Source organism: Dama dama, chromosome 20 (genome assembly GCF_033118175.1).
Source record: "Dama dama isolate Ldn47 chromosome 20, ASM3311817v1, whole genome shotgun sequence".
In the NCBI taxonomy this organism is placed as follows: domain Eukaryota; kingdom Metazoa; phylum Chordata; class Mammalia; order Artiodactyla; family Cervidae; genus Dama; species Dama dama.
Genome location: NC_083700.1, coordinates 34993359 through 35021236, shown reverse-complemented (window position 1 = coordinate 35021236; position 27878 = coordinate 34993359). Strand labels below are relative to the sequence as shown.

The window sequence follows — 27878 nt, the reverse complement described above, 5'->3', positions numbered from 1 at the left end:
TTTTTAATTTTTCATACTTTATTCTCTATATTGATAGGTTAAGAAAGTGAAATCTTCCTAAGTACTGATTCATAGATAATGCTTATAAGCGACACACAAAACATTCAGTTTCACAAAGAGTAATATCCAGTGATCCCTTTAAATGCAATTTTAATCCTTACTTTCAGCTAAATGCAAGACTAACACAATGAGCTAAATACACACAAAACTTGTATATCCTGAACTACAAAAGTGGTTTCCATAGCCACACATGGTTTTAGTCAAGCATACATTTTCACAATAAATAAATACTAACAAATATGTTAATAAAACACTACCCCAAATGCTTATCTGCCATCAACTTTTTCAGCAATGCCATTCCTGCTACTGAAAGCACTTTCAGAAGTTTTAATCTGACCTGGGTAAATGAGTTCTTTTAAAACCTGACAAACAGTATATTATAAACCCCAAAGATTTTTAATCCAGTATGTCTTCCAACACAGAACCATTCATAGGAAATTCTTAGTTTCTGAAAAAATAAAAAATTAAATCACTCTTGTTATCTAAAGAAGAATATTAAAACAAATTATCTTAAGACAAATAAACACTCCTACAAAAGGCTGTATTTTCTAATATCATTTCCTCCTTAAAAGAAACACAAACCCAGTTCACCATCTTTTAACAGCTTACACTACTGTGGTCTAAAAGCTTTAGAAATACATGAAACACATCTTAGCTATCAAAGTCAAAGGTGCCATTTAGATTTCACATATTAAACAGCTACAGTACAACCTACAATGGCACAAGTACACAAATATTAATTCATTGAGATGGTCAAGAGTCAGAAGAAACTGAATGGTTTGCAAACCAAAGATACTTTGACTTACATGTGGTCATTAAAATCTAATATGCAATTCAAGTAGGGTAATATAATGGCAGGCAATTAAAGGCTCATATATCACTCTAAAATTGAAAACGTGAAAATAAAGCCTGAAAACTTTGTGGTTCTCCATTTTTCATTCACATGGTTAGGTATTAGGCAGGGCCTTACTGTGGAAAATATAGTTATTAAGTATGGTTTCCCCAGAAGATAATGAAGCTTCAGAAAGTACAAAAGGTGTCAAGATCCATAGTTTGCTTCATCAAATGCTTTTCTAGCGCGTTTCAATTCTTCATTCATAGTAAGCAAGTCTTTAACCCTAGCAAACTTTCTTGGGTCCTTTCGAATCAAGAAGACGATATCTTCAACTTGTACCCGACCTTGTCTTCCAATTGACATTGCCTTATGAGTCTATTACAAAGAAACATATTAAATTCAATTAATTTCTCAAAAATCTAACATTTTATTTTTTTAATTATAATGCTCATGAGTTTGAAGCCTTCTCTTCTAATTATTACAGCTATTCGTTTGTGAATTGTCTTTCTATTAATGTTCTTTGTCCACTTTCCACCATTATTAGCAATGTTTCAGTGCTGTATAGACATTTTTGCACAAAAGATATTAAAACTATCAAATCCATTGATGTTTCTTTTGTATTTTGATATACATAATTGATCTTCATTTGTATAAAATGATTTTGTAATTTCTCTGTAACCACCCACTTCATTTAAACTTTGTGTCCACCTTGGTAGCTAATACATATTGGTGGCTTTCCTCTAGACAAATCTCATCCCCTACCATTATATGGTCATACTGTGAAAAACCAAAACTTCCTTGCAGCATTATTTCTAATGACTGAAAAAAAAAGAAACTAAATATTTAACAAGGCATTGAACAAATTTGAGTACATCTAATCAATTAATATTGTGAAGCCATCAAAAATATTTAAGTATTATGCAGTGACACAGGGAAAATGTAGTAGACCTACCCAAGTGAAAAAGCAGGCTCTACGACTGTATGTACTACATGATTTCAATTTTGTAAAGTTTTAAAATATGTGTAAAAAGACAAAATAATATTCACAAAAATCTCAGCATCGGTTATCCCTTGGTAGAAGGGTTATAGCTTTTTATTTTCTTTGGGGCACTCGTTAATACTTTCTAAATTTACTATTACTTTTATAAGCAGAAAAAGATTTTTAAAAATGCATACTCTCTGACCCAGTAATTTTACTTCTATTATTCATTATGAAGGAAATAATCCAAAACAAAGGGTAAAAATTCATAGGAACTGAACACAGCCAAACTCCATATACCCATATACAGGCATGTATCTCTCTCTCCATCCTTAATGATAAATAGCAACCAGTCACTTCCACAAAATAGGCACTCAAATGAATAGTTTTTCAAAAGAATGTCATAGTTCTATTCTAAAAGTTAGAATTTCAAATCCATTCCTCAGTTAACTAAGACCAATTACAAAAAAAAAAAATCTTACCATTTCAGTGATGAACTCTATGACAAGGTCTTCAAGAATATCTACTGACTCAGTATAAGGATTCTGGTCATCTCCAAACCCATACATCATACACCGTACTGTAAAAAGAACAATCATTTTTGTTTACTTAAAAAAACTTGACTTATACTTTTTTCATATTAGAATTGAACCAAGGTACAGAAGATATTGGTATAAAAGTATATTTACATTATATTTGTTGTCTCCAAGTATGAATTTTGGTATGAAAGGTATTAATCACTAGCTCATAACCAACTGTTCTTACTTAGCCTTTCCTAGGCAGAAACTCCCCTTCTCGCCTAGCTACTGAACCCTGATGTCAATATTCTTCCCTAACCTCTATTATCTACTCACCAACAACCCCAGAATACCTTTAAGTAGGAAACTTCTTGGCAGGAAAAGGATGAGTAGTAATGGTTTAACTATGTTTTCAGGGGGAGGAGGGTTGGAAAAAAGAAGGCAAAATCCTTTATGATACAACTATAAGGAAGAGGACATAAGAGAAAGCTCCAATTACCTTCTCACAGGAAGAACTGGTTAATCAAAAGGAGAAAGCAAGAGCTTATAATACAGAATCTTGACATTTTATTCCCTGAATCAAAGCAACTGCCAGCGAAGCCCTTTTAGGCTTCAGAAAAAATGCAAAAGAGAAGAAAAGTATAATACAAAGTAATAAAAGTAACTACTAATAGGTAAACCCCTTCACAGCTCACTGTCTTCTCGTGGTGAAAGAGATTTCGTACCTCAATGAAGCTGAGTCACGAACGCAGGGCCACGCAAGACAGATGGGTCATAGTGGAGAGTTCTGACAAAACATGATCCAGTGGAGGAAAGAAAAGCAAACTACCCCAGTATACTTGCCATTGAGAACCTTATGAATTGTATAAAAAGGCAAAAAAAGATATCACACCAAAAAATGAGTCCCCCAGGTTGGAAGGTATCCAATATGCTACTGGGGAGGACAACTACTAACTACTAATGGCTTCAGAAAGAATGAAGCAGCTGGGCCAAAGTGGAAACAACACTCAGTTGTGGATGTGTATGGTGAAGAAAATAAAATCCAATGCTGTAAAGAACAGTATTGCATAGGAACGTGGAATGCTAGGTCCACAAATCAAGGTAAACTGGACGTGGTCAAGCAGGAGATGTTAAACAGTAAACACTGACATTTTAGGAACCAGTGAACTAAAATGGATGGGAGAGGGCGAATTTAATTCAGATGATCATTATATCTACTACCGTGGGCAAGAATGCCATAGGAGAAATCAAGAAGCCCTCATAACCAACAAAAGAGTCCAAAATGCAGTACTTGGGTGCAACCTCAAAAACAACAGAATGATCTTGGTTTGTTTCCAAGGCAAACCATTCAATATCACTGTAATTCAGGTTTTGCCCCAACCATTTATATATCCCTTAGGACATGCCAGCCATTGTTGTAAACTCATTTAATCCTCATGACAATCCTTTGAACTAGAAACCACTATCACCCCCATTATATACAGATGAGAAAATTGAGGCATAGTGTTAAGTAATTTATCCAAGGTCACACAAACAGTGAGATTGAACTTGAATTTAAACTCAGAGGATCTGGCTCCAGAATCTATACTCCTACCCACAACAGTTACATTTCTTAATAACTTAGGGCAGATAGGATCCATATGGATTCTTAATCCTATAGTCTATAAATTCCCAATCAGTCCACAGACAAGCTTTGAGACGTCCTGGAACCCTACTGAAATTATATGGAAAAATTTTATATATTATTTGTGTGTGCACTTTCTCTGGAAGAAGAATCAATTTGTATCAGATTCTCAAAGAGGTATGGTATATATGTGTATGTGTGTGTGCTTAGTCACTCAGTCATGTCTGACTCTTTGCAACCCCATGGATTTTACAGCCCGCCAAGCTCCTCTATCCACGGAAATTCTCCAGGCAAGAATACTGGAGTAGGTTGCCATGCCCTCCTCCAGGGAATCTTCCCAACCCAGGGATTGAACCCAGGTCTCCCCCACTGCAGGCAGATTCTTTAACATCTGAGCCATCAGGGAAGCCCTAAAGGGGTATATAAATACTAAGAAATTTTGTCATGTTAGAAATGTCTTCTATTTTGATCTGACTGCTGATTTTAAGTACATATAAAGTTCATCAAGCTGTTCAGTAAAGATTAGTGTAATTCATTGTATGTAAGTTTTATGTTAAAAAAAAAGGCAGGGGGTGGGGGGAACTTCCCTGGTGTCCAGTGACTAAGACACTCCAGGCTCCCAATGCCGGGGGCCCAGATTCCATCCCTGGTCAGGGAACTAGATCCCACAGGCTGCACCTAAAGATCCAGAGTGTAGCAACAAAGAGCCAGCGCAGCCAAACAGGAAGGGATTCCCAGAACACTTCTAGAAGTAGGAAGGAGTACATTAAGAATCATTCCTAAAAAAGAAAAAAAGAGTAATTCCTACTTAGGAGAAGCAAAAGCAGGCAGAACTAAGAAGAAAGTAGACCAGACCCGTGGAAGAAAAGAAAGGAGAAAACAAAGGGATGACCAAGAAGCCAGTCTGGGATAGAGAAGTGCCCTGGAGGGTTTATCCTGGCAAGAATCTTTAGGTTCAGATACAGAAAGGAGAAAACAAACACAAGAGGCAATATTTTCTCCCTTCTCTCTTTTTTGGGATTCTGGAAAAAAAATTTGTTTTTAAGATAATTTCAGACTTAAAGAAGGGCTGCAAAAATAAATAGCATGGAGTTCCAGAATCCCTATATCCAGTTTCCCCTTATGTTAACATCTCACACAACCAAAGATATTTATCAAAACTAAGAAATTAACACTGGTACAAGTACAGAACTTACTCAGATTGTACCAGATTTTCCACTAGTGTACTTTTTCTGTTTCAGGATCCCACACTATTTAGTTGTCGTGTCTCCTTAGTTTTCCTCCGTTCCGTATCAGTTCCTCAAACTTTCCTTGTCTTTTACAACCTTGACACTTCTGAAGAATACTGGTCAATTATCTTGTAGCATGTCCTTCAGCTACGGTTTGTCTGATGTTTCCTCATGATTAGGTTGTAGTTATGCATTACTAGAAAGGGAATCACAGTGATGATGGACCTCTTACTGCACTGTATCAGGGGTACCTAATGTCAACATATACTACTGGTGATACTAACTTTGATCACCTGACTAAAGTCATGTCTGCCAGGACTGGATTCTCCACTATAAATTTAATATTTTCTCTTAAATATTTTGAAGAAAATACTCTGTCATTGACATTGTGATGGGGAGAATTCATCAGTAGGGAAATATACTTCACTGGAAAAGGAAAAACCTATTAGATAGGAAGTATGTAACCTGTATTTGGTTAAAGAGTCTGTAAAGACATAAACAAATAGAGAAGTGAATGCTTTGAAATCTTGTGTTATATTAGCAAAAAATTTTTTTAAAACAAAGAAGGTCTAGGAGAACAGATCTTGGTCAAGTAAGATACGTGAAAATTCATGTAAGACAAAGAAACAGCTGTGAAGATTCCAAATTCTTGTCATCATAAAAATAAAGAAATCCAAGTGGAAAAATGATTCTGGTAAGAAGTATGCAAGCATCACTCTGCAATGCTCTGATGTAGTAATCCTCTTATGCCTACCTAAGAAGTAACTGTGTTAGTCACTCAGTCCTGTTGACTCTTTGCGACCCCAAGGACTGTAGCCCGCCAGGCTTCTCTGTCCATGGAATTCTCCAGGCAAGAATACTGGAATGGAGTGCCATTCCCTCCTCCAGAGGAACTTCCCAACCCAGGGATCGAACCCTGATCTCCTGCCTCACAGGCAGATTCTTCACTGTTTGAGCTACAGGGAAGTCTCCATAAGAAGTAAAACCATATACAAATAGAGTAAATAACATCAGAGATGGAATTATGAGTGGTCAACTTTACGTAAGAAATTGAGATATAGGAAAGGATTTGAATGGCTTAAAAAAAAACAAACTACTGACTCTGTAGTTTCTAGAGCATTTAGGAACTGCTATGTCAGAACTGGCATAAGTAAACCAGGCGTTCCACGTGTTGCCTGATCTACACTCAGCCATAACTATGAATAAAGGACCAGGACTGGGAGATGGAGAGCATGTTCTCATGGTGCCTTTCAGGGGCTGGCCTGAATCATCAGCAGTAGAAGCAGCTCGTCTTGCCACTGCCACAAAAGGTCAAACCTATCTACTGAGGAAGGAGAATAGACCCAAAACCTCATGATCTCCATGCCACTGGACTGCCTCACATTGTTCACCATCTTCCTGCGTTCTTCATTGCCTTAGTTCAAAGCACCAACTTAACTCCTACCCACAGACCTGTTCAGGATCCAACAGAACCTTCAGCTTACAGTCAAAGGAGTCCCTGCTCCAACTGATGAAATGTAAGAGCCAGGTAAAGTAACGGAGGTACGTTCTTACTTAGGACCTGAATTGAAACACTGATCACATGTATTTACTTAAAAAATTTTAAAATGTGTGTGTGTGTGAGCCCATATATACACATCATATATATAAATACATAAATTGGGGTTAGGATCATTACTATCTGTGAATCACAGGTTAAACAGAATTTATATGCAAGTCTAAGAATACTGTCCCTGCAAGGAAACTATTAAAAATCATTGTCAAGTACTACTTACATTCTTTAGAAAAAAGTCTCTTTCTTTTACCCTGTCCACCTTCTGCACCTCCTCCAATTTCTTCACTTTCTTCCTCAAACTGGAAGTTAAATGTATACATATGTCAAACACTGCTTCTGACATTTTAATAATTAACATTTTTTAAAACATCTTCAACACCAGTATCATGCCAGAAAGCCTAAAACAAGCAGCAAAAAACAATGAAACTTTAGCATTTTGGGGGTATTAAAACTATGTCTCCCAACTTCAGACTCACGCAGGAGTGGTTTCTACAATGCCATCTAACAATCGTACTGCTTCTCCTGGGGGAGTTTCAACGACCATACATTCTTTTTTTTTTAACTAAGTTGGCCTATATCTAGATAGTTTTACTATTAAAAGAGTTGATCTTGAATGAAAGTAAGCAAAACTAGTATTTGTTAAGCATTTCTTACGCAGTGCTAAGCAGTCTTCTCAAGTAAACCTTAAGCCTATTTTATGACATGAAAACGGAGGCTCAATAACTTGCTTCGTGACTTGAGTCCATTATTTTTCCACTACTTTACAGTAAGTATACAGTTTTCTTAGCACTTGAATTGTTGTTGCATAATGAGCCGTAACAGATACTAGCTTTGCCCTCTGATGATTCTCTAGGTGATTCAAAGGGTATCTGGCAAATATGACCCAAAAGTAAAGGGCGGGGAGCCAACTACTCCTCCTGCCCCGCGTACTAAAAAGGATGAATCAGAAGAAAAAGGCTAGCCCGGGGTGAAGTCCCCGATTCTCTCGGCTGAAGCACTTAGGTAAAGAAACCCAATTCTCCACTGTACTCCCGCTACTGTGCTCGAGGTAGTAAATAAAAGAGCGGGTTGGAACAGAGGCGGTCACTCACGGTGGGATCCTCTTCTTCATCTGCCATCCCACCGGCCAGCCACCTCCGCGGCGCTCCCGCCTCCCTCGGAGAGCTTTTTACTACTTCCGCTGCCTCATTTCCGGTGATGGGCGGGGCCGGGGCGGGGCCTAGCGGAACCCCTCCTGTGGAAGAGGAACTTGCGCGTCCCGCCCAGCGGTGAAACCTGAACGGAGAAGGATAGAGTCTTGGAAAGTAAGAATTAAATATTAGCAAAGAACAGGGATGAGCTAGATGGCGTGTATCTCGTTGTCACCTTGAACTTGCTTCTGCGTATCAGATCACTGCTTCCTGATTCGGTACTGCGAAACTTTGGATCATTGAGGGACTAGCCAGGGGTGAATTTAAATAATTTGAACAACCTAGAGTTCCACTATGATTTATAGCCAGGGTTTCCCTGGTGACTCAGATGGTAAAAAAAAATCTGCTTTGCGTGGGAGACCTGGGTCTGATCTCTCTGTAGGGAAGATTCCCTGGAGAAGGAATGGCAAACCATTCCAGTATTCTTGCCTGGGAAATCCCAAGGACAAAGGAGCCTGGAGGGCTGCAGTCCAGTTCAATTCAGTTACTCAGTCGTGTCCGACTCTGCGACCCCATGAACCACAGCGCGCCAGGCCTCCCTGTCCATCACCAACTCCCGGAGTTTACCCAAACTCATGTCCATTGAGTCGGTGATGCCATCCAACCATCTCATTCTCTGTCGTCCCCTTCTCCTCCTGCCCTCAATCTTTCCCAGCATCAGGGTCTTTTGAAATGAATCAGCCCTTCGAATCAGGGGGCCAAAGTATTGGAGTTTCAGCTTCAATATCAATCCTTCCAATGAACACCCAGGACTGATCTCCCTAAGGATGGACTGGTTGGATCTCCTTGCAGTCCAAGGGACTGTAAACCAACACCAAAGTTCAAAAGCATCAATTCTTCCGCGCTCAGTTTTCTTTATAGTCCAATCCTGACATCCATACATGAGTACTGGAAAAACCATAGCCTTGACTAGAGGGACCTTAGTTGACAAAGTAATGTCTCTGCTTTTTAATATTCTGTCTCGGTTGGTCATAACTTTCCTTCCAAGGAGTAAGTGTCTTTTAAGTAATGGCTGCAATCACCATCTGCAGTGATTTTGGAGCCCAAAAAAATAAAGTCAGCCACTGTTTCCACTGTTTCCCCATCTATTTGCCATGAAGTGATGGGACCAGATGCCATGATCTTCATTTTCTGAATGTTGAGCTTTAAAGCCAACATTTTCACTCTCCTCTTGCACTTTCATCAAGAGGCTTTTTAGTTCCTCTTCACTTTCTGCCACAAGGGTGGTGTCATCTGCATATCTGAGGTTATTGATATTTCTCCCTGCAATCTTGATTCCAGCTTGTGCTTCTTCCAGCCCAGCATTTCTCATGATGTATTCTGCATAGAAGTTAAATAAGCAGGGTGACAATATACAGCCTTGATGTACTCCTTTTCCTATTTGGAACCAGTCTGTTGGTCTATGTCCAGTTCTAACTGTTGCTTCCTGACCTGCATACAGGTTTCTCAAGAGGCAAGTCTGGTGGTCTGGTATGCCCATCTCTTTCAGAATTTTCCACAGTTTATTGTGATCCACACAGTCAAAGGCTTTGGCATAGTCAATAAAGCAGAAATAGATGTTTTTCTGTAACTCTCCTGCTTTTTCGATGCAGTTTGATCTCTGGTTCCTCTGCCTTTTCTAAAACCATCTTGAATATCTGGAAGTTCAGGTTCACATATTGCTGAAGCCTGGCTTGGAGAATTTGGGGCATTATTTTACTAGTGTGTGAGATGAGTGCAGTTGTGTGGTAGTTTGAGCATTCTTTGGCATTGCCTTTCTTAGTGATTGGAATGAAAACTGACCTTTTCCAGTCCTGAGGCCACTGCTGAGTTTTCCAAATTTGCTGGCATATTGAGTGCAGCACTTTCACAGCATCATCTTTCAGGATTTGAAATAGCTCAACTGGAATTCCATCACATCCACTAGCTTTGTTCGTAGTGATGCTTCCTAAGGCCCACTTGACTTCACATTCCAGGATGTCTGGCTCTAGGTGAGTGATCACACCATCGTGGTTATCTGGGTCATGAAGATCTTTTTTGTATAGTTCTTCTGTGTATTCTTGCCACCTCTTCTTAATATCTTCTGCTTCTGTTAGGTCCATCCCAGTTCTGTCCTTTATCGAACCCATCTTAGCATGAAATATTCCCTTGATATCTCTAATTTTCTTGAAGAGATCTCTCGTCTTTCCCATTCTACTGTTTTCCTCTATTTCTTTGCATTGATCACTGAGGAATGCTTTCTTATCTCTCCTTGCTATCCTTTGGAAGTCTGCATTCAAATGGATATATCTTTCCTTTTCTCCCCGCTTTTCGCTTCTATTCTTTTCACAGCTCTTTGTAAGGCTACAGTCCATGGGGTTGCAAAGAGTTGGACGCAACTGAGCAACTAACACACATATGATTTATTGGGGATATGTACTTCTCTACCAGTTCTCAAGGGAGGGTTATCTCCCCTTAGACTGAAAATTTAATTGTTATGGGTTTGTTTGTTCTTCTTTTTATACAGACCAGTGCTTCGGAAAACCATGGGCATTAGAAGGCTAAAGTTAGGGATACAAGAGATGATGTCATGCAGGGAAGGATGCTTCACAGTACGGTATTTCTGAATGTCCTGCTAAACATCCCCCTGAATAAAAAATCTGCTCATAATTAGCTAGGTCTGGAACATAACTTTGTCAACATATAAGTACAGAGCATTTTCCTATGCTTTTAAGGTACACTGAATTTTCCTGGAATGCAACTGTGAGATAGTAGAAAGTATATATATTGGTCTCTGCCCAAACCACCTCCTCCTTCCTCTGCCTGCTTTCCTGGCCCAGAGCTCCTAAAACGCTTGTAATTTGTTAGGTGATAAGAGCAGACAGGGAGGCTTAGTGTACTGCAGTCCACAGGGTCACAAAGAGTCGGATACGACTTAGCGACTGAACAACAACAAAGAAGAGACTAGGACAGTTCTCTTCTAGAGCTGGTCTTTGACATCCACTCTACAGTCCTTCAACACACACACACACACACAGGGCTACTGAATTCCTTGTAAATTTCTAAGTGATAACAGCATTAGGAGCATCTTTTGTTCTAATGAGGCAACTCTGGTGGGCTCTTGGATGGCTCTTGGACGGGGGCTGGTCACCAGAAAAACCAAGCCGTGATTAGAAGCTTGGAATTGTTAGCCCTCTCCAGAGGAGGGGATAGGAACTAGAAATGGAATTAGTAATTAATCATACCTCTACAAGGCATCACAGTTCCAGTAGTAGGTGGTTCAGAGAGTGGCCAGGTTGTGGAACACAACCACTTACCTGGAGGGTGATGCACCCCCAACTTCATGGAGGCAGAAGCTGTGTGCTCAGGACCCTCCCAGGCCTTGCCGCATGTGTCTCTTCATCTGTGACCTTTATGATACCCTTTAATAAACTGGCAAATGTGTTTCCCTGAATTTTGTGAGTTATTCTAGGAAATAACCAAATCCAAGGGGGAGGAGGACATGGAAGACTCTGATTTTTAGCCAAGTCACACAGAAGTTGTGGGTAGCCTGGGGCCCTACTACTATCCACTGGCATCTAAATTTAGGAGCACTCTTGTAGGACTGACCCTTTGATCAGTGGGGTCTGACACTGAAAAAAAGGGAAAGTGTTAGTTACTCAGTTGTGTCCGACTCTGTGCGACACCATGGACTTTAGCCCACCAGGCTCCTCTGTCCATGGGATTTTCCAGGTAAGAATACTGGAGTGGGCAGCCATTTCCTCCTCCAGGAGATCTTCCCGACCCAGGGATCGAACTCGTATCTTTTGCACTGATTGGTGGATTCTTTACCACTGAGCCAGCCGGGAAACCCTATTGAAACACATATTATTATAATTTACTATCTTTATTTTACCTTTATATTATAGTGAGGACATTACATTTTGTAGTTTTGTAGTTATGTGGGTTAGTTAGGTTAGTTATCACTGTGAAACAAATTATCCCCAAACTTGGTTTGAAACAGTGAACATTTATCACACAGTTTCTGTGGGTCAGAAATCTGAGTGCAATTCAGATGGATGCCTGTGGCTCAAGGTCCTTATGTGCCAGTCAAGGTGTTGGTTGGGCCTCAGTCTGATCTGAAGTATTGATAGGGAAGGATTCATTTCCAAAATCACTCACATTGTTGACAGCAGGATTCAGTTACTTCAATTTGTCAGAGTAAGGGCCTCAGTTCCTCACTGGGTATCACCAGAGCTCCCTCCATTCCTTGCCATATAAACTTCCTAGGGTAGCTGACAACATGGCAGCTGGCTTCTCTTAGAGTGGGTGAGGGAGAGAATCAGGAAGAACAGCCAAGATCACAGTTTTTTGGTAACCTAACCTAACCTTGGAAATGACAGTCCATCTCTTCTATGCTATTCACTAGAAGTTGATAAGTGCAGCCCACACGCAAGAAGAAGGGATTGCAAACGGATGTGACTAGCAGGAGGCAAACATCTGAGAGGCTGCCCACTGCAGTAGGTTATATTAATTGTGAATTTCATTTCAGAATAATAAAGGAGACATTCTATTTTTTGTTTAAGGAGGATTGTTGAGTCTGAAAGGGTTGAGAACTGCTATGTTAGGTATTGATGAAACACTGGCCTTGTCCAGGGAATCATGTATAAAATATCCACAGTGTTCATTATCAGGGGAATGGATAGGTAAAATGTGCTGGATGTGCACCAAGGCATGCTATGCAACAATCAGAAGCAATTAGACAGAGCTTAGAAATATTGTGCTAAATTCAAAAAGTAACAAATACAGACATAGACAGAGCTTAGAAATATAGTGCTAAATTCAAAAAGTAACAAATACAATAAGAATATAACAAAAGACTAAACACACACATACATACACAAAATACATATTTTTTACAGGACCATATGAAAAAAGCACAGACATCAAATACATTAGAAAGGTTGTGTTAGGGGAAGCACACTGACTGAAACCACCCACCCTGGCCAGGCACCCTAATAACCATTTGCATGATTTGTCTTACCACAGGCGGTCCTGCTAAGGAACACGGAACTAATAAGCCACCACCAACAGGAAGAGTTCGGGAAAGGTCACAAGGAGACACCACGTGTCCAACCACTTCCCAGAATCCTTCCCACTGGCATCCATCTTGGCTGAGCAATGTGTGCGCCACCAGGAAGGACTCTGAGTCAGAGTCAGAATGATTGGCTAAAGACAACCCGGAAACTAATCCCATCAACATAAAACCCGAGACTGTGAATCTCAGGCAGAGCAGTTCTCCTGGGTTCCCTTACACTCCTGCTCTCTGCCTGGGCGCCCTTTCCCAATAAAATCTCTTGCTTGGTCAGCACATGTGTCTCCTCGGACAGTTCATTTGCAAGTGTTAGACAAGAGCCCAGTTTCAGGCCCTGGAAGGGGTCCTCCTTCCTGCAACAGTTGCAGGGGAGGAGAAATGAGAATAAGGATAAAGAGAATACATAAGACACATGACAAGTGAGGGACTTTTGGGCAGAGTCAATTACAATACTATGTTATCAACAGTGCAGTGTGAATAAGTCAGCATTCTGAGCCTGAGATCCAAAATGTACAGGGGAAAAAATTCAGTGTTGTGAACAGAGCAGAAATAAAGTCCAGACTTCCACATGACCCTGCAATCCCACTCCTGGGCATACATCTGGAGAAAAATATGATCCAAAAGGATACATTCAGCCCAGTGTTCAGTTCACTGCTTACAATAGCCAAGGAATGGAAGCAATCTAAATGTCTGTGGACACAGAAATGGATAAAGATGTGGAACATATACACAACAGAATATTACTCAACCATTAAGAAGAATGAAATAATGCCATTTGTAGCAACATGGATGGACCTAGTGTGTTATACTGAGTGAAATAAGTCAGACGGAGGAGAAATATCCTTTGACATGATGTCCTTTTCTTTATATGGGACTAGAATGCAAAAGTAGGAAGTCAAGAAACACCTGCGTAACAGGCAAATTTGGCCTTGGAGTACAGAATGAAGCAGGGCAAAGGCTAACAGAGTTTTGCCAAGAGAACGCACTGGCCAGAGCAAACACCCTCTTCCAACAACACAAGAGAAGACTCTACACATGGACATCACCAGATGGTCAACACCGAAATCAGATTGATTATATTCTTTGCAGCCAACGATGGAGAAGCTCTATATAGTCAGCAAAAACAAGACCAGGAGCTGACTGTGGCTCAGATCATGAACTCCTTATTGCCAAATTCAGACTTCAATTGAAGAAAGTAGGGAAAACCATTAGACCATTCAGGTATGACCTAAATCAAATCCCTTATGACTATACTGTGGAAGTGAGAAATAGATTTAAGGGACTAGATCTGATAGACAGGGTGCCTGATGAACTATGGACAGAGGTTCATGATATTGTACAGGAGACAGGGATCAAGACCATCCCCATGGAAAAGAAATGCAAAAAGGCAAAATGGTTGTCTGAGGAGGCCTTACAAATAGCTGTGAAAAGAAGAGAAGCAAAAAGCAAAGGAGAAAAGGAAAGATATTCCCATTTGAATGCAGAGTTCCAAAGAATAGCAAGGAGAGATAAGAAAGCATTCCTCAGCGATCAGTGCAAAGAAATAGAGGAAAACAACAGAATGGGAAAGATGAGAGATCTCTTCAAGAAAATTGGAGATGTCAAGGGAACATTTCATGCAAAGATGGGCACAATAAAGGACAGAAATGGGATAGACCTAACAGAAGCAGAAGATATTAAGAAGAGGTGGCAAGAATACACAGAAGAACTATACAAAAAAGATCTTCACGACCCAGATAATCATGATGGTGTGATCACTCACCTAGAGCCAGACATCCTGGAATGTGAAGTCAAGTGGGCCTTAGAAAGCATCAGTACAAACAAAGCTAGTAGAGGTGATGGAATGCCAGTTGAACTATTTCAAATCTTAAAAGATGATGCTGTGCCAGTGTTGCACTCAATATGCCAGCAAATTTGGAAAACTCAGCAGTGGCCACAAGACTGGAAAAGGTCAGTTTTCATTCCAATCCCTAAGAAAGGCGATGCCAAAGAATGCTCAAACTACTGCACAATTGTACTCATCTCACACGCTAGTAAAGTAATGCTCAAAGTTCTCCAAGCCAGGCTTCAGCAATACATAAACCGTGAACTTCCATATGTTCAAGCTGGTTTTAGAAAAGGCAGAGGAACCAAGATCAAATTGCCAACATCCGCTGGATCATCGAAAAAGCAACAGAGTTCCAGAAAAACATCTATTTCTGCTTTTTTGACTATGCCAAAGCCTTCGACTGTGTGGATCACAATAAACTGTGGAAAATTCTGAAAGATGGGAATACCAGACTACCTGACCTGCCTCTTGAGAAACCTATATGTAGATCAGGAAGCAACAGTTAGAACTGGACATGGAACAACAGACTGGTTCCAAATAGGAAAAGGAGTATGTCAAGGCTGTATACTGTCACTCTGCTTATTTAACTTATATGCAGAGTACATCATGAGAAACGCTGGGCTGGAAGAAGCACAAGCTGGAATCAAGATTGCCAGGAGAAATATCAATAACCTCAGATATGCAGATGACACCACCCTTGTGGCAGAAAGTGAAGAGGAACTAAAAAGCCTCTTAATGAAAGTGAAAGAGGAGAGTGAAAATGTTGGCTTAAAGCTTAACATTCAGAAAACTAAGATCATGGCATCTGGTCCCATCACTTCATGGGAAATAGAGGGGGAGACAGTGGAAACAGTGTCAGACTTTATTTTTTTGGGCTCCAAAATCACTGCAGATGGTGATTGCAGCCATGAAATTAAAAGACGCTTACTCCTTGGAAGGAAAGTTATGACCAACCTGGATAGCATCTTAAAAAGCAGAGACATTACTTTGCCAACAAAGGTCCGTCTGGTCAAGGCTATGGTTTTTTCAGTGGTCATGTATGGATGTGAGAGCTGCACTGTGAGGAAAGCTGAGCACTGAAAAATTGATGCTTTTGAACTGTGGTGTTAGAGAAGACTCTGGAGAGTCCCTTGGACTGCAAGGAGATCCAACCAGTCCATCCTAAAGGAGAACAGTCCTGGGTGTTCATTGGAAGGACTGATGCTGAAGCTGAAACTCCAGTACTTTGGCCACCTTATGAGAAGGGTTGACTCATTGGAAAAGACCCTGATGCCGGGAGGGATTGGGGGCAGGAGGAGAAGGGGACAGCAGAGGATGAGATGGCTGGATGGCATCACTGACTCGATGGACATGAGTTTGAGTAAACTCCGGGAGTTGGTGATGGACAGGGAGGCCTGGTGTGCTGTGATTCATGGGGTTGCAAAGAGTCAGACATGACTGAGCGACTGAGCTGACTGAATGACTGACTGATAGTGGAATCTAAAAAGAAATGATACAAATGAACTTACAAAACAGAAAGAGATTCACAGACTTAGAAAAAGAATTTATGGTTGCTGGGGGGAAGGGATAGGAGAAGGCAATGGAACCCCACTCCAGTACTCTTGCCTGGAAAATCCCATGGACGGAGGAGCCAGGTAGGCTGCAGTCCGTGGGGTCGTTAAGAGTCGGATACGACTGAGTGACTTCACTTTTCATTTTCATGAATTGGAGAAGGAAATGGCAATCCACTCCAATATTCTTGCCTGGAGAATCCCAGGGACGGTGGAACCTGGTGGGCTGCCATCTATGGGGTCGCACAGAGTTGGACACGACTGAAGCGACTTAGCAGCAGCAGCAGCGGGAGGAAAGGGATAGTTAGGGACTCTGGAAAGGTCACATACACTCTGCTATATTTAAACTGGATAACCAACAAGGACCTACTGTACAGCACATGGAATTCTGTTCACTGTTATATGCCAGCCTGGATGTGAGGGTATTTGAAGGAGAAAGGATACATGTATATGTATGGCTGAGATCCTTTCATTGTTCACCTGAAACTACCACAACACTGTTACTCGGCTATACCCCAATACAAAATAAAAAGTGTAAAGTGTGAGAAACAAATAAAAAAAGAAAAAAGCCCAGAGAGTGAAAAGGTGGGGTGCGGTTCTACAAGATGTTTCAGGTGGGTTGCCAGAGTCAAGTTTGTTGGGTGGAGATGCAGAAAATGAGGCTGGAAGGAAACTGCAGTTTGAGTTTGTAAGTGGCCTTTGAATGTTCTCTTCAGCGACTGAACTTCATTCAAAGTGCAGAGTTCCTGAGAGACTGTTAAGCAGAAGAGTCACATGACCCATCTTTAAAAAAGAGATCATGTTAGCAGGGAGACCACCTAGGATGAGAGCTACAGAATCTGAATTAAGATTTGAGGAATTGTAGGAATTAAGATTAGAGGAATTGTAGGAATAGAATTCACAGGACTTTGCACCTGAATCAATCTGAGAGCTAGGGAGAGAGAGGTTTATATCCAGATGGAACGCTATTAATATGAATTGGAAAGTAAAATGGAAAAGCAACTGGGGAGGGAAGGAAATGAGTTCATTCTGAACTTTAAGAGTCCAGAGTTGTCCTGTAGGCAAATGGAGGTGCAGGTGTGGAAGTCCACAGAGAAATGAGGACTAGGAAAATGGCATGGGGGACATCAACACAGCAGTGATGTGTTAAACACTGCACAGAAAAAAAAAGTGAGAGGAGGGAGGCATTGGGTAGGTCCTCAGAAACAGACTTCAAGGGACAAAGAGAAGAGAAATGGTCTACAAGGCAACAAAAGATAAAAGAAGAAAAATGAAGATGAAGAATATGCAGCTGACCTTTGAACAACATAGGTTTGAACTGTGTGGGTCTACTTATATGTGGATTTTTCTCAATAAATACCTGCTGCAATAAGTTATTTTTCAGCATTACCTTCACGAACTCTATAATCCAGTTCCGCAAGGCCACTGTCAGTTATTCACACAACAAATATTTACCAAGTGATGAACACCACTTTAATGGGACTGTGGCAAAAATGATAATATAAATACCATGAACCTTACAGTGTAAGAGGGAGACACGAACGAAATAGGTACTGTGTGCTTTAGAAGCTTATGATGGGGAAAACGGACCCAAGAAGGTCAGCAAAGCCTCCCTTGTGCAAATGTTTGAGCTGAGACCTGAGAGATGTTTGGAGTTAGGCAGTGAAAGAGGAAGGGAAAAGGGTGCTGTGCCCCAAACTTGGCCCATCTTCAAAGCTCTGCTTACACTACTTTCCCATTAGGCTACCCTTCTTTTCTATTGAAATGCTACATGCCTTTCAAGCCCAGCTAAACAGTCTGTTCCTCCCTCAAGCCTTTCGAGCTCTCCAGCTGAACACACTTCCTCTCTTACACTCCCACAGCACTTTTCATTTTCCTTCAACACTTCTTTCTACTGTAATTTCTGATTACTTATACACACAGCTTGTCTCATACATTAAATCTTAAAACTTATTAAGAACAGAGTCTGTTTCTTATTCACCTTTGAGCTCCCAAAGGCTCACACATTCCTTAGAAGTTCCAGAATAAATATTTGAAGCATAAATTAATGCCTGTTTGACATCCCTTTTCAAATTTGTTGTGATTCAAATGAAGCTATTGTTACAAGCTGTGCCTTTGGGACTGGACTTACTCTTTGGTTAAACCAGAATGCCACAGTCATGGTCCCCATGACTGATTAGTGTTCGCCACAGGCGCTGCAACAGTCTTAACAAACGGGCCCCTGTTCTTGACTGACAGGTCTTTGGCAACAACTGCCTGTCCTCCAGTGCAGGCTGAAATGAACTGACGAAGGACTGTCTGAATTGAGTCCCCAGGCAGTGGGGCTGTATTTATTCCTGGCATTTGGGCTGCAAGAACCAGTGACCTAGACTTCAGCGTGAGACTTTGGGGCTTTTCAGGACAACAGAAACACTAATGCTTGGAACCTGATCGTTAAAGATCAGTGTCAGTGGACAGCATCCTAATGTGAGGCAGTGTGATAACAAGGGGAAGGGAACTTTGAAGTCAGACAGACTAGTTCTGTGACCTCACTCATGTGCCTTTTTTGAGCCTCAGATTTCTCAATGAATAACTATTCTGCAAAGCAGTTGTGAAGATCAGAGACAATGTCTTTTCACATACAATGTCTGTGCTCTACTAAAATGTGTTTATTCATCTATCTTCCCCAATATATTTTGTTTCCTGAGGGCAGGGACTCATTTTTTTTTTTTTTGCTTCTATTCTTGCAAAATTTAGCAAAGTGCCCAACGCAGAGTAGACAATCATAATTATTTTTTAAACCAAAGAACAACAGTAATAGCTAACACTTACGGAGAACATATTTCATGCCATGTATTGTTATGAACAGTAGTTTGTTTAATCCTTCAATAACCCTAGAAAGGAGCAATCATTATAACCCAATTTTATAGAAAGAAAGCAGAATATAATTTAAAAAACTATGAAATTCTTGGTATAACTAATTTTGAAATAAAAATCTGGTGAGGCTCATTTTATTCAATAAAAAAGGTAGAACACTTTTTTGAATATGGGAAAGAAAAAATATGGTGGAGGAAGAAGGAAGAAAGGAAATAAATGTAAGAGTGGGAAGAAAGGGTAGGAAAGAAAAACAGACACGTGGGAAAAAAAGAAACAGTAAGATGCTGTGGAATATCACTGTCCTTTGAAATAGTAAATAAACAACTAATTATCCTTCCTAGTTCTTCAACTATGATTTCTTTATCCTAAAACTTTGTTCTTAAACTCTGAGAGTGACTGGGAAAAAAAAGACTTATCTTTCAGAGTTGGAGTGGTGTTCCATCTAGTGAAAAATGAGATGAAGTTACCTCCAAAAGAGCAGATATCATGAGCAAAAATATGACAGCAAAGAGCATATCTGAAGAACACAGAACAAGTCTTTTCACAGCTGAAGCCTGAAGTACACATACAGGAAGGCCTTGAATAGCAGAGTAAGGAGTTAGATACATATTCAGGAGGCAGAGGCTGGTGTTCAAGGAAACCACAGTCATGGTTTGAAGCAAAATTTTCTAGTTCTGAGTTCAGAAAACCAGAATTACTGCTCAAATCTGATACTGAGCAGTCCTTACCCTAAGCCTTAGATTACCTCTAAAATAGGGGTGATAACACAGTTGTGAGGACTAAATATTATGACAATGTGTGTTTGCTTCAAAAAGGTCAAAAATGTTATACAAATATAAGTTTTCACTGTTATGAGGGTTTAATTGATGCTTAAAGACGGAAATGATAACATCCACTATAGTGATGGATGTAGAAGTGAAAAATGGGCAGTCGGAATAACATCTTGTGAAAAAAAAAAAGAGGAGTTAACTGATTAAAAGATAATTTACAAATTCTAAAGTCAGTGGTTGGGGGAAAGGAATATTAATTATAGAAACAGGAAAGCCAGAAGGGGGCAAGTTTGACTTTCAACATTTCAGATGTCAGAAGAAAATCTGCTAGAAATGTAGGACTGGAACTTGGACAGGACATCAACTTAAGACCTCTATACAGGGCAGTGCAGTGGTTTAGGACTCCACGGTTTCATTGCAGAGAGCCCAGTTGTGCCAAGTGACAAAAAAACAAAAATAAAACACAAAACAAAATGCTACATAGAGGTGACAGTTGAAGCCATAAGAGGTGACAGTTGAAGCCATGGAACAGAATAGGTCACCAAGAATTAATAGTGAGAAAAACAGGGTGTAGGTATCTTAGGAACATCTATATTTACATGGAAAAAAAGAATCTGGGTAAAGAGAACAACGAAGTGCAGGTTAAGGAGAATAGCACAATTCCATTGTATGTAACAAAGGAGAATTTTTCAAGATGAAGATGAACTACATGGTTCAGTCTAAGTTGGTGGACATGAATTTGTTGAGAATATAGAATAGTTTGGGGTTTTATCCAGCTCTGGTGTAGGGAACTAACAGTTCGTGGCCAGTGATGATAGTGCTCATACTGTATTAGATAACTGTTGATGAAAAGTTCAAAAGCCAAGACAATTAGGGACTTTTCGGTTTTGTTTTGCTTTGAGTAGTCCTTGGCAGTTCTTTGGGGCAGGGGGATTTGTCTGTGTGTATGGGCACAAAATTTGTCTGTGTGTATGGGCTTTGTCTTATTTTGTTCTGCATGTCTTCTTCGTTTTTGTTCCTTTGTTTCTGCATTTAAGCACATTTTCACAAGGAGTCTGTCCTCCATCAGGCCTTTTTTGACTTGCCCCTCTACTCCAGCTCCTAGGAGGCTTTGGTAGCTTTTCTTCGGCGTAACCAAGCAGGTCGCAGCCAGCAGATGGCACTGCAGCAAGAGGGGCAGAGGGTCCCTTTAGGACTTTGACAACCGCGGACTAGCTGTAACCTTACAATTTCAACCTCGAATGACTCAGTCGCACTTTCGCCCTGACTCTAATAAAGCAGATCGAGTTGTGTGGACTTAAGGATTTCAATGTACAAAACGGGATCTGTATCTTTTTCTCCACCGTTCTGCGCCACCGTTAAACTGAAGGTATTTTTCGTCAAGTTGTGAAAGTGTGAGAAAGGCTGCCCCAATATCGCCGTTTCCTGGCTAAAGTGGCCGAGGTGACCCCACTTTATCTAAATATAGGAGATAACCGAGACCATCCTGATAGTTTAAAGAAAAATTCATACAAACTGGCAATTACCAAAACGTTTCCCGACAACCTGGAGCTTTGGCACATGAAATACGCAACTTATTTTTGTTATAAAGTTCCTAATTTCGTTTGAAAGTTCAGATGCAGCCTCATTATCCAGATTTCCACACGGAGTAAGAACGATCCGCGCAGCAAGCGCAGTCCCAGAGGCTGCAGGCGTCGCCTCAAGACCCCAGTTGTCTGCGTTCTCTTACGTGGAAGCTTGAGAGACTTCTCCATTGCAGGTGGGCTGCCGCACACACACAACCAGAGCAGCTGCCACGGCGCAAAGCAAAGTGCAAAACTGCAAGGCTTTACCTTTTCCGGCTCAGACGGTAAAGCGTCTGCCTACAATGTAGGAGGCCCGGGTTCGATCCCCTGCAGAGGAGGGTCCAGGAGGATCGGGAGGATCCCCTGGAGAAGGCAATGGCACCCCACCCCAGTACTCTCGCCTGGAAAATCCCATGGACGGAGGAGCCTGGTAGGCTACAGTCCATAGGGTCGCAAAGAGTCGGACAAGACTGAGCGACTTCACTTTCTTTCACTTTACCTTTTTAAACACAACGACGGGAGCAGGTCAGATTAGTTCCAGCACTAAATCTGCAGGGGCAACCAGAAGATATTGGTTACCATGGCCACGAAGGACGCCTTCTGGACAGCTTTCTTCTCAACCACACCTTTTCTTGCGAGCTCCACCCACGCAGGTTCCCCGAGCTCGGCAATCTCCTTGCCACGCCTGATTGTGTTTGGCGCTCGCCTCCCTTCCCTTGCGCCTGCGTACTACGGCTGCTGCCCGTCGCCGCGGCCCGGATCGGGAAGTGTCAAGTGGGAGCTGGGTTCCCCCGGTCTTCGCCGCTACCGCCACTGACCCCCCTCCCCCGGACTTCCTATCCAGGAACGGGCCCAGCCGCCATGACGAACGGTGAGAACCAATTCCCAGAGCAAAGGACGGGAGTCCAGTACACTAGGGAAAACGTAGCGGGCGGAGCCGGGATTGACGTGGCCGTTCTCCCCGCCCCCTCCCGTCGGAGTCCTCCCTTTGGCCTCTCGGTGTCCCTAACCCCTGTTTTCTGTACTACTCCGCGGGCTCCTCCGTCCCGTGCCCATCTAGAACCCCCAATGCCTCCTGTGCCCACACCCCGAGCCCTTGGTCCCTACCCTGCGTCTTCCCTTCTCTCTTCTAAAAGTTCGTTTTGGCCCTTACAAGCCATTTCGCGAGGCCAGTCCTGGTTTAGCCGTTGCTGTAGCACCAGGGAAATGAGAGAATCCCCGTCCCAGCCCTCTGTTTTCTCATACTTTGGGAGGGTAGGCGCCTTGGGAGGACCAAGAAATCATAGAGGAGGGTGAACGTGAATCCTAGGGAAAAAAAATCTTATTTTGTTAAAATGCCAGAAAGCTTTCTTTTGTTTGATTCTAAAGTCTTGCCTGGGCGATCCCATCTGGAGACCGTAGCGAAAGTTGCAAGGGTTGGATACTGCCTCTTCTAAAGTTGTTGTGGCAGTTGCCACCCTGTTTATCTGACCTAATTTTGCAGGCGTCTTCGAACACGATTATATAGACACGATATAGACACGATTTCCACATTCCAGCGAAGGACAGGAAACGAGGCCTTTGTGGTCTTTAGAGTCCATCTTACTGGAAAAAAGATGGCAAGGCCTCTTAGACTGTATGATTAGAGGGGCATAGGAGAGTATTTCTCAAAAAATACCTTTTCCATAAACCTGATACTGAAGATTCAAATTTCACCTCGTGACTTTTGGCTTTGCAAAAACTTACAAGAGAAGATTAGCAGGTAAAGGTATTGTTCATCCTAAAAATTTGGTATATGTATTAATTTACTGGACTGTTGCTGTGTGACATCTAGCTGTGAGATAGTTTTACTGGAGGGAGAGAGGGAGATAGAGTAGTCCAGAACTGGGAGATGCTGGTTGTGTCAAATATTCTTTTGAAGCTTTCTGGGCAGTCAGAGGTCTAAGGTTACTAGGCACAGTACAGGAAGGGTCATCACCTAGAGGAAGAAGTCATCTGAACTGAGAAATAAGGAAGCAATTGAACACATAGTAATTAATGAATAAATTTTAGTCACCCTTCCCCCTTTTATGGTCTGATTTTTTTTTTTCCACTTAGATGATTCATTGTGCTTACCAGACATAGCTCAGTTTACATATGTAAGAACTCGAACTGTGTGTTCAAAGCTTTTTTCTCACAATTGTTCCACCACGATGAAGCCTCAGATTTTTTTTTTTTTTTTTTTGGCTTGTTTGTTTTCAATAATCTGTTACTCTGGCAGAAATTTGGTTTGTAAGTAGAGTATGATGCATGAAGTGTAAGATAAAACACAGGAAAATTGTAGTCATATGATTTCTAACTCTTGCAGTTTCCATTAAGCTTTTGCCTTATCATATTCTTTACCAACAAATGAAGCTCTGAAAGACTTGGCTAAATATCTAGCTCTTCCTTTATCACATGAGTGATTTATAGTAAGAACACGTTTCAATCTCTCAGCTCAGGCACCAAGGATTCTTACTTCTACTTCTCTCAACATGTTGCCCACACTGGCCATTCCTGGCAGGCTGATTCCACATTAACTGGCACACTCTTCTCAGAACTTGCAGTTCTTGAAAGGAGAGGGAAGAGGGCAGTGAGATCTTTGTAAGGGGCATGTCTCCATGATTTGAGGGGACAATAAGCTAACCTTGTTAGTCCCAGGACCTTGGCTCCCTCTTGTCAGAGCTGGCACTGCGGCTGAGGTCACCACCTTGGTGTTCCATCACATTGTGTTCTCCGGTGACGTGACCTGTCCCAAGCTGGATTAGCAGCCAAGGCTTTCTTCTCTTTCTGTAACAGTGTACTCCTTGGATGGGATTCTGGTGTTTGGTTTGCTGTTTGTTTGCACCTGTGCCTACTTCAAGAAAGTACCTCGTCTCAAAACCTGGCTGCTCTCAGAAAAGAAGGGAGTTTGGGGTGTGTTTTACAAAGGTAAGATCATACCTGTTCAGCAAGAGGAGGTTGCCATCTCTGGACAGTGAGGTGCTGCAAAGTGAGGGTGGGACAGGCTGGGATTGTATTTGGTTCAACTTTTACATAATTGTTTGTTTTAGCTACAAAGTAATTTTAATATTCTCCGTGGCATAAAAGTGTATAATTTAAACAATTTTAGAGCAGACTGGAATTGTTGGGAGTAATATTTTCCCAGTGAAAAGTTGTGTTGTTGTTTTTTTTCCGAATTTCTGGAAGAATATATTGGAGATTTTTTTAAGTACTGATTTTATTAACTCAGATGCTTTTTTACTTTTTATTTTGGGCACCTTCATCTGGAATCTTATTTACCTAAATCTTTTTTCAAAATAGGGCAAAATTTAAACTAATGGTTTATTCATGTAAAACCTAGGGCTTAAGGGTAGTACTCTTTTTTTTTTTTAAATATTTTTATTTACTTATTAATTTGCTGAGTCAAGTCCTGGTTGTGTCATGTGAGCTGCAGCACATGGACTCTGCAGTTTTATGAATTTGCTGCATCGAGTTTCATTTGTGTCATGAGAGCTGCAGCACAGACTCTCCAGCTGTGGCACTCTCAGCAGTTTCGGTGCATGGGTTTCATTGCCCCACAGATGTGGGATTTTAATTCCTCCACCAGGGATCGAACTGGAGTCCCCTGCATTGCAAGGCAGATTCTTAACCTCTGGACCACCAGGGAAGTCCTGAGTAGTATTTAAACACATTCCTGGATGGCTTGATTCTTGAGACCCTTAACAGGTCTCTTCATCTGTGACTAAAGGTTTCAAACTGTCACTTTGAAAGTGAGGACTTATATGAAGGGCAAAGTGTGATTCCTTTTCTCTTCTTCTTATTTCCTGCTAGCTGCTGTAATTGGAACCAGGCTGCATGCTGCTGTGGCAATCGCCTGCGTTGTGATGGCCTTCTACGTTCTGTTTATAAAATGAATTCTGACGCGTCCGTTTCATCAACCGCCAGCCAAGAGGACAAAGGTGAAGAGCCTGTCGGGAGCCTGGGCCCAGCATAGGAAAGCGCAGCTGAAACCATCAAAGTCCCCGGGGTGACACCATAGCATCTGCCCCTACCTTCTGTGGGGAAAGCTCCTCATGATTACAAACATTATTTATGCTTCAGGGGACTACAGAAAGCAAACTGCCTTTGACCTGCGTGTAAATTAGTCCTCAGCAGAGAGCATATAATGTCCAGATAAATTACTCTCCTCGGTGATACGATTCCATACCTCCTGCTTAAAAACTGTTACCTATTTTCTTCTTCAGCCCCTCATCAGGATCTTTTCAAACTGAGGCTCATTAGGGGAGGATATAGGCTGTGTTCAAACTTCTTAGAAAGAGAGATAGTTTTTAAGACTTGACTTTTATTTTGACTGTTTTATTTGGATGTAATAAATTGCAGGAGGGCTGGGAGGGTGGGGTTGGGAGGCTGAGTGGGAAATAGGAGTTAAACAATGCCAAGAAGTTTTTTGGCTTTGGAAATTTATCTTTCACATACCCACCTGGGAACATAGGAGAGAGGCATGATCCTCACTGCAAAAAGAACGGTGAAAATAGCTGTGCTGTGTGCTGGTAGCTCAAGAATTTTGCCAAAAGAATCTGGGCCTGCATAAGATTTGGAAATTATCTGTCTATGGTGAGACCTGAAAAGAGTAATTTAGACAAGAAACAATGTTCCATTAACCAATATTCCCAAAAGGAAACCTCACCCCTTCAAATGGTATATGGAAACTGTTGCTATTTTCCTAAAACTTTTAAAAATTTTTCTAAATGACTGAGTGCTAAATACTGTTACTCAGCTTTAAATGCCACCACTAGGGGAAAGAGAAACTATTGAAGAAATAATTATTTAATATATTTGCAGTTGGGGTAGAAGAAATAAATGCATCTAGTATATTAATTCATATACTAGTAAAGTCATCTAGAATTTATTGTGATGTTAGATGGAAGTTTTGTCATGTTACCCAAGATACAAACTTATTCTTTATTTAAATCTGGGTTGCTATGGCAATTTTCAGTCAATTATTTGTGTTTTTTGGCTCATTTTTAATTTTGTTCATGTTGCAGTACACTTTAGCTGCCTCTTGGAAAATCTAAGAACATGAGAAATTTTAATGAGAAATCGATGGTACTCGTATGCCTGTTTGTACAGTGCATACAATCCATGAATAAAATGAGAGTGTCTTCTAAAGTAAAGGAAAACCCAGGTTTCCAATTAAGATTGATGGATGAGCTTTTCCATGGAGCATGGGAACTCCTGAGCAAATAATTTTAGATGACTCTTACATTTGAAGGGAAGACTTCTCCATTCCCTCCTTCTTATATCTACAAAAGGATTAACTGTTGCATTTATGAAGCCTAGAATTTCTCTTTTAAAAAAATTGGTCTAAAGTTAAATTGAAGTAAAACTTCACTATGGACAAGTTGGCTGTGGTTGATCCCTTTGTGGCAGTAAATTGTCTTTTGTCTTATTCCAAAAGAACAAAAGCTGCTATGAAGTTTAGATTCTGAAACACTCAGTTTAGTGCTTTGAGGGTTCCTAGAAGTATGGAAAGTCATCAAGTAAACACTACATGTCTAATCATCTCAATGTTGTGGCTGTTATCTCCAGGAATTGGTCTACAGGGTAAATTTCAATGATTCCTATATTTTCATTGTCATTTCTAAGGCTTTTTCACACAAGAGAAAGGAAAGCTAGTGGAACAGAAAGAAGAGTTACACCTTGTGGGTGTCAATTTGGAACCTGTTGGCCAATAGGAATGTCACTCCCTGGAAATACAGGTTCAGCATGTTTTGCACTTGTTATTTTGTAGCTTTAATGACTTTTTGTTTCCTAATAGGGCTAATGTTTCTAAGTTTGATGCTTAGAGCTTCTTCATATTTTAAACTAGTTCCATTTCACAGTTCAAATCAATTTTTACAGCCTCCTGGGTGGGTCATCTTGACCTAAACTCTTGAATTGTTATATTTTGAGATGTTTTCATACCAGAATATACCAAAAAGTGCACAGAGTGAAGGTAATTTACAGCAAGAAACAAACACAGAGCTTGTTTCATTTCTTTATATAAGCAGATAAGCAGAAACTTGTTTTATTCATTACTTTGATTGATGTATCATAAATTTTTGACTGAAAATTGTAGGAAGTTGTTCCTGTAAGAGAGTCTTTTAAGGGTGGAAGAATGGGGATAGCAGTATTGCCTGAGATTCAAACTGGCATCACCATAAATGTTGTATGCCAGGGTGGAATGAAGTCAGCTTTTTATAGTTGAAATAAAATTTTTTATTCATCATTGTCTGCACAATCCTTGAAAATAAAATTTCTTTCCCTAC

General features: G+C 40.9%; 2 protein-coding genes across 3 annotated transcripts; one reads left to right on the top strand and one right to left on the bottom strand.

Moving 5' to 3' along the window:
• TAF13 (TATA-box binding protein associated factor 13) lies at positions 1-23803 on the bottom strand. 2 transcript variants are annotated; one of them, XM_061121243.1, is made up of 5 exons: positions 22091-22229; positions 7892-8075; positions 7021-7099; positions 2357-2454; positions 1-1270 (listed from the first exon to the last, which is right to left on the bottom strand). In XM_061121243.1, the coding sequence occupies exons 2-5, from the start codon at positions 7916-7918 to the stop codon at positions 1100-1102; spliced, it is 375 nt and encodes a 124-aa protein (XP_060977226.1). In that variant the 5' UTR covers positions 7919-8075; positions 22091-22229; the 3' UTR covers positions 1-1099. The 2 variants fall into 2 exon arrangements, with proteins under 2 accessions (XP_060977226.1, XP_060977227.1); XM_061121244.1 differs by lacking the exons at positions 1-1270; positions 2357-2454; positions 22091-22229 and adding exons at positions 2468-5441; positions 22699-23803.
• TMEM167B (transmembrane protein 167B) lies at positions 22314-27878 on the top strand. Its single transcript, XM_061121245.1, has 3 exons — positions 22314-22462; positions 24388-24519; positions 25402-27878. Exons 1-3 carry the CDS (start codon positions 22453-22455, stop codon positions 25482-25484), a joined length of 225 nt encoding a protein of 74 aa, XP_060977228.1. The 5' UTR covers positions 22314-22452; the 3' UTR covers positions 25485-27878.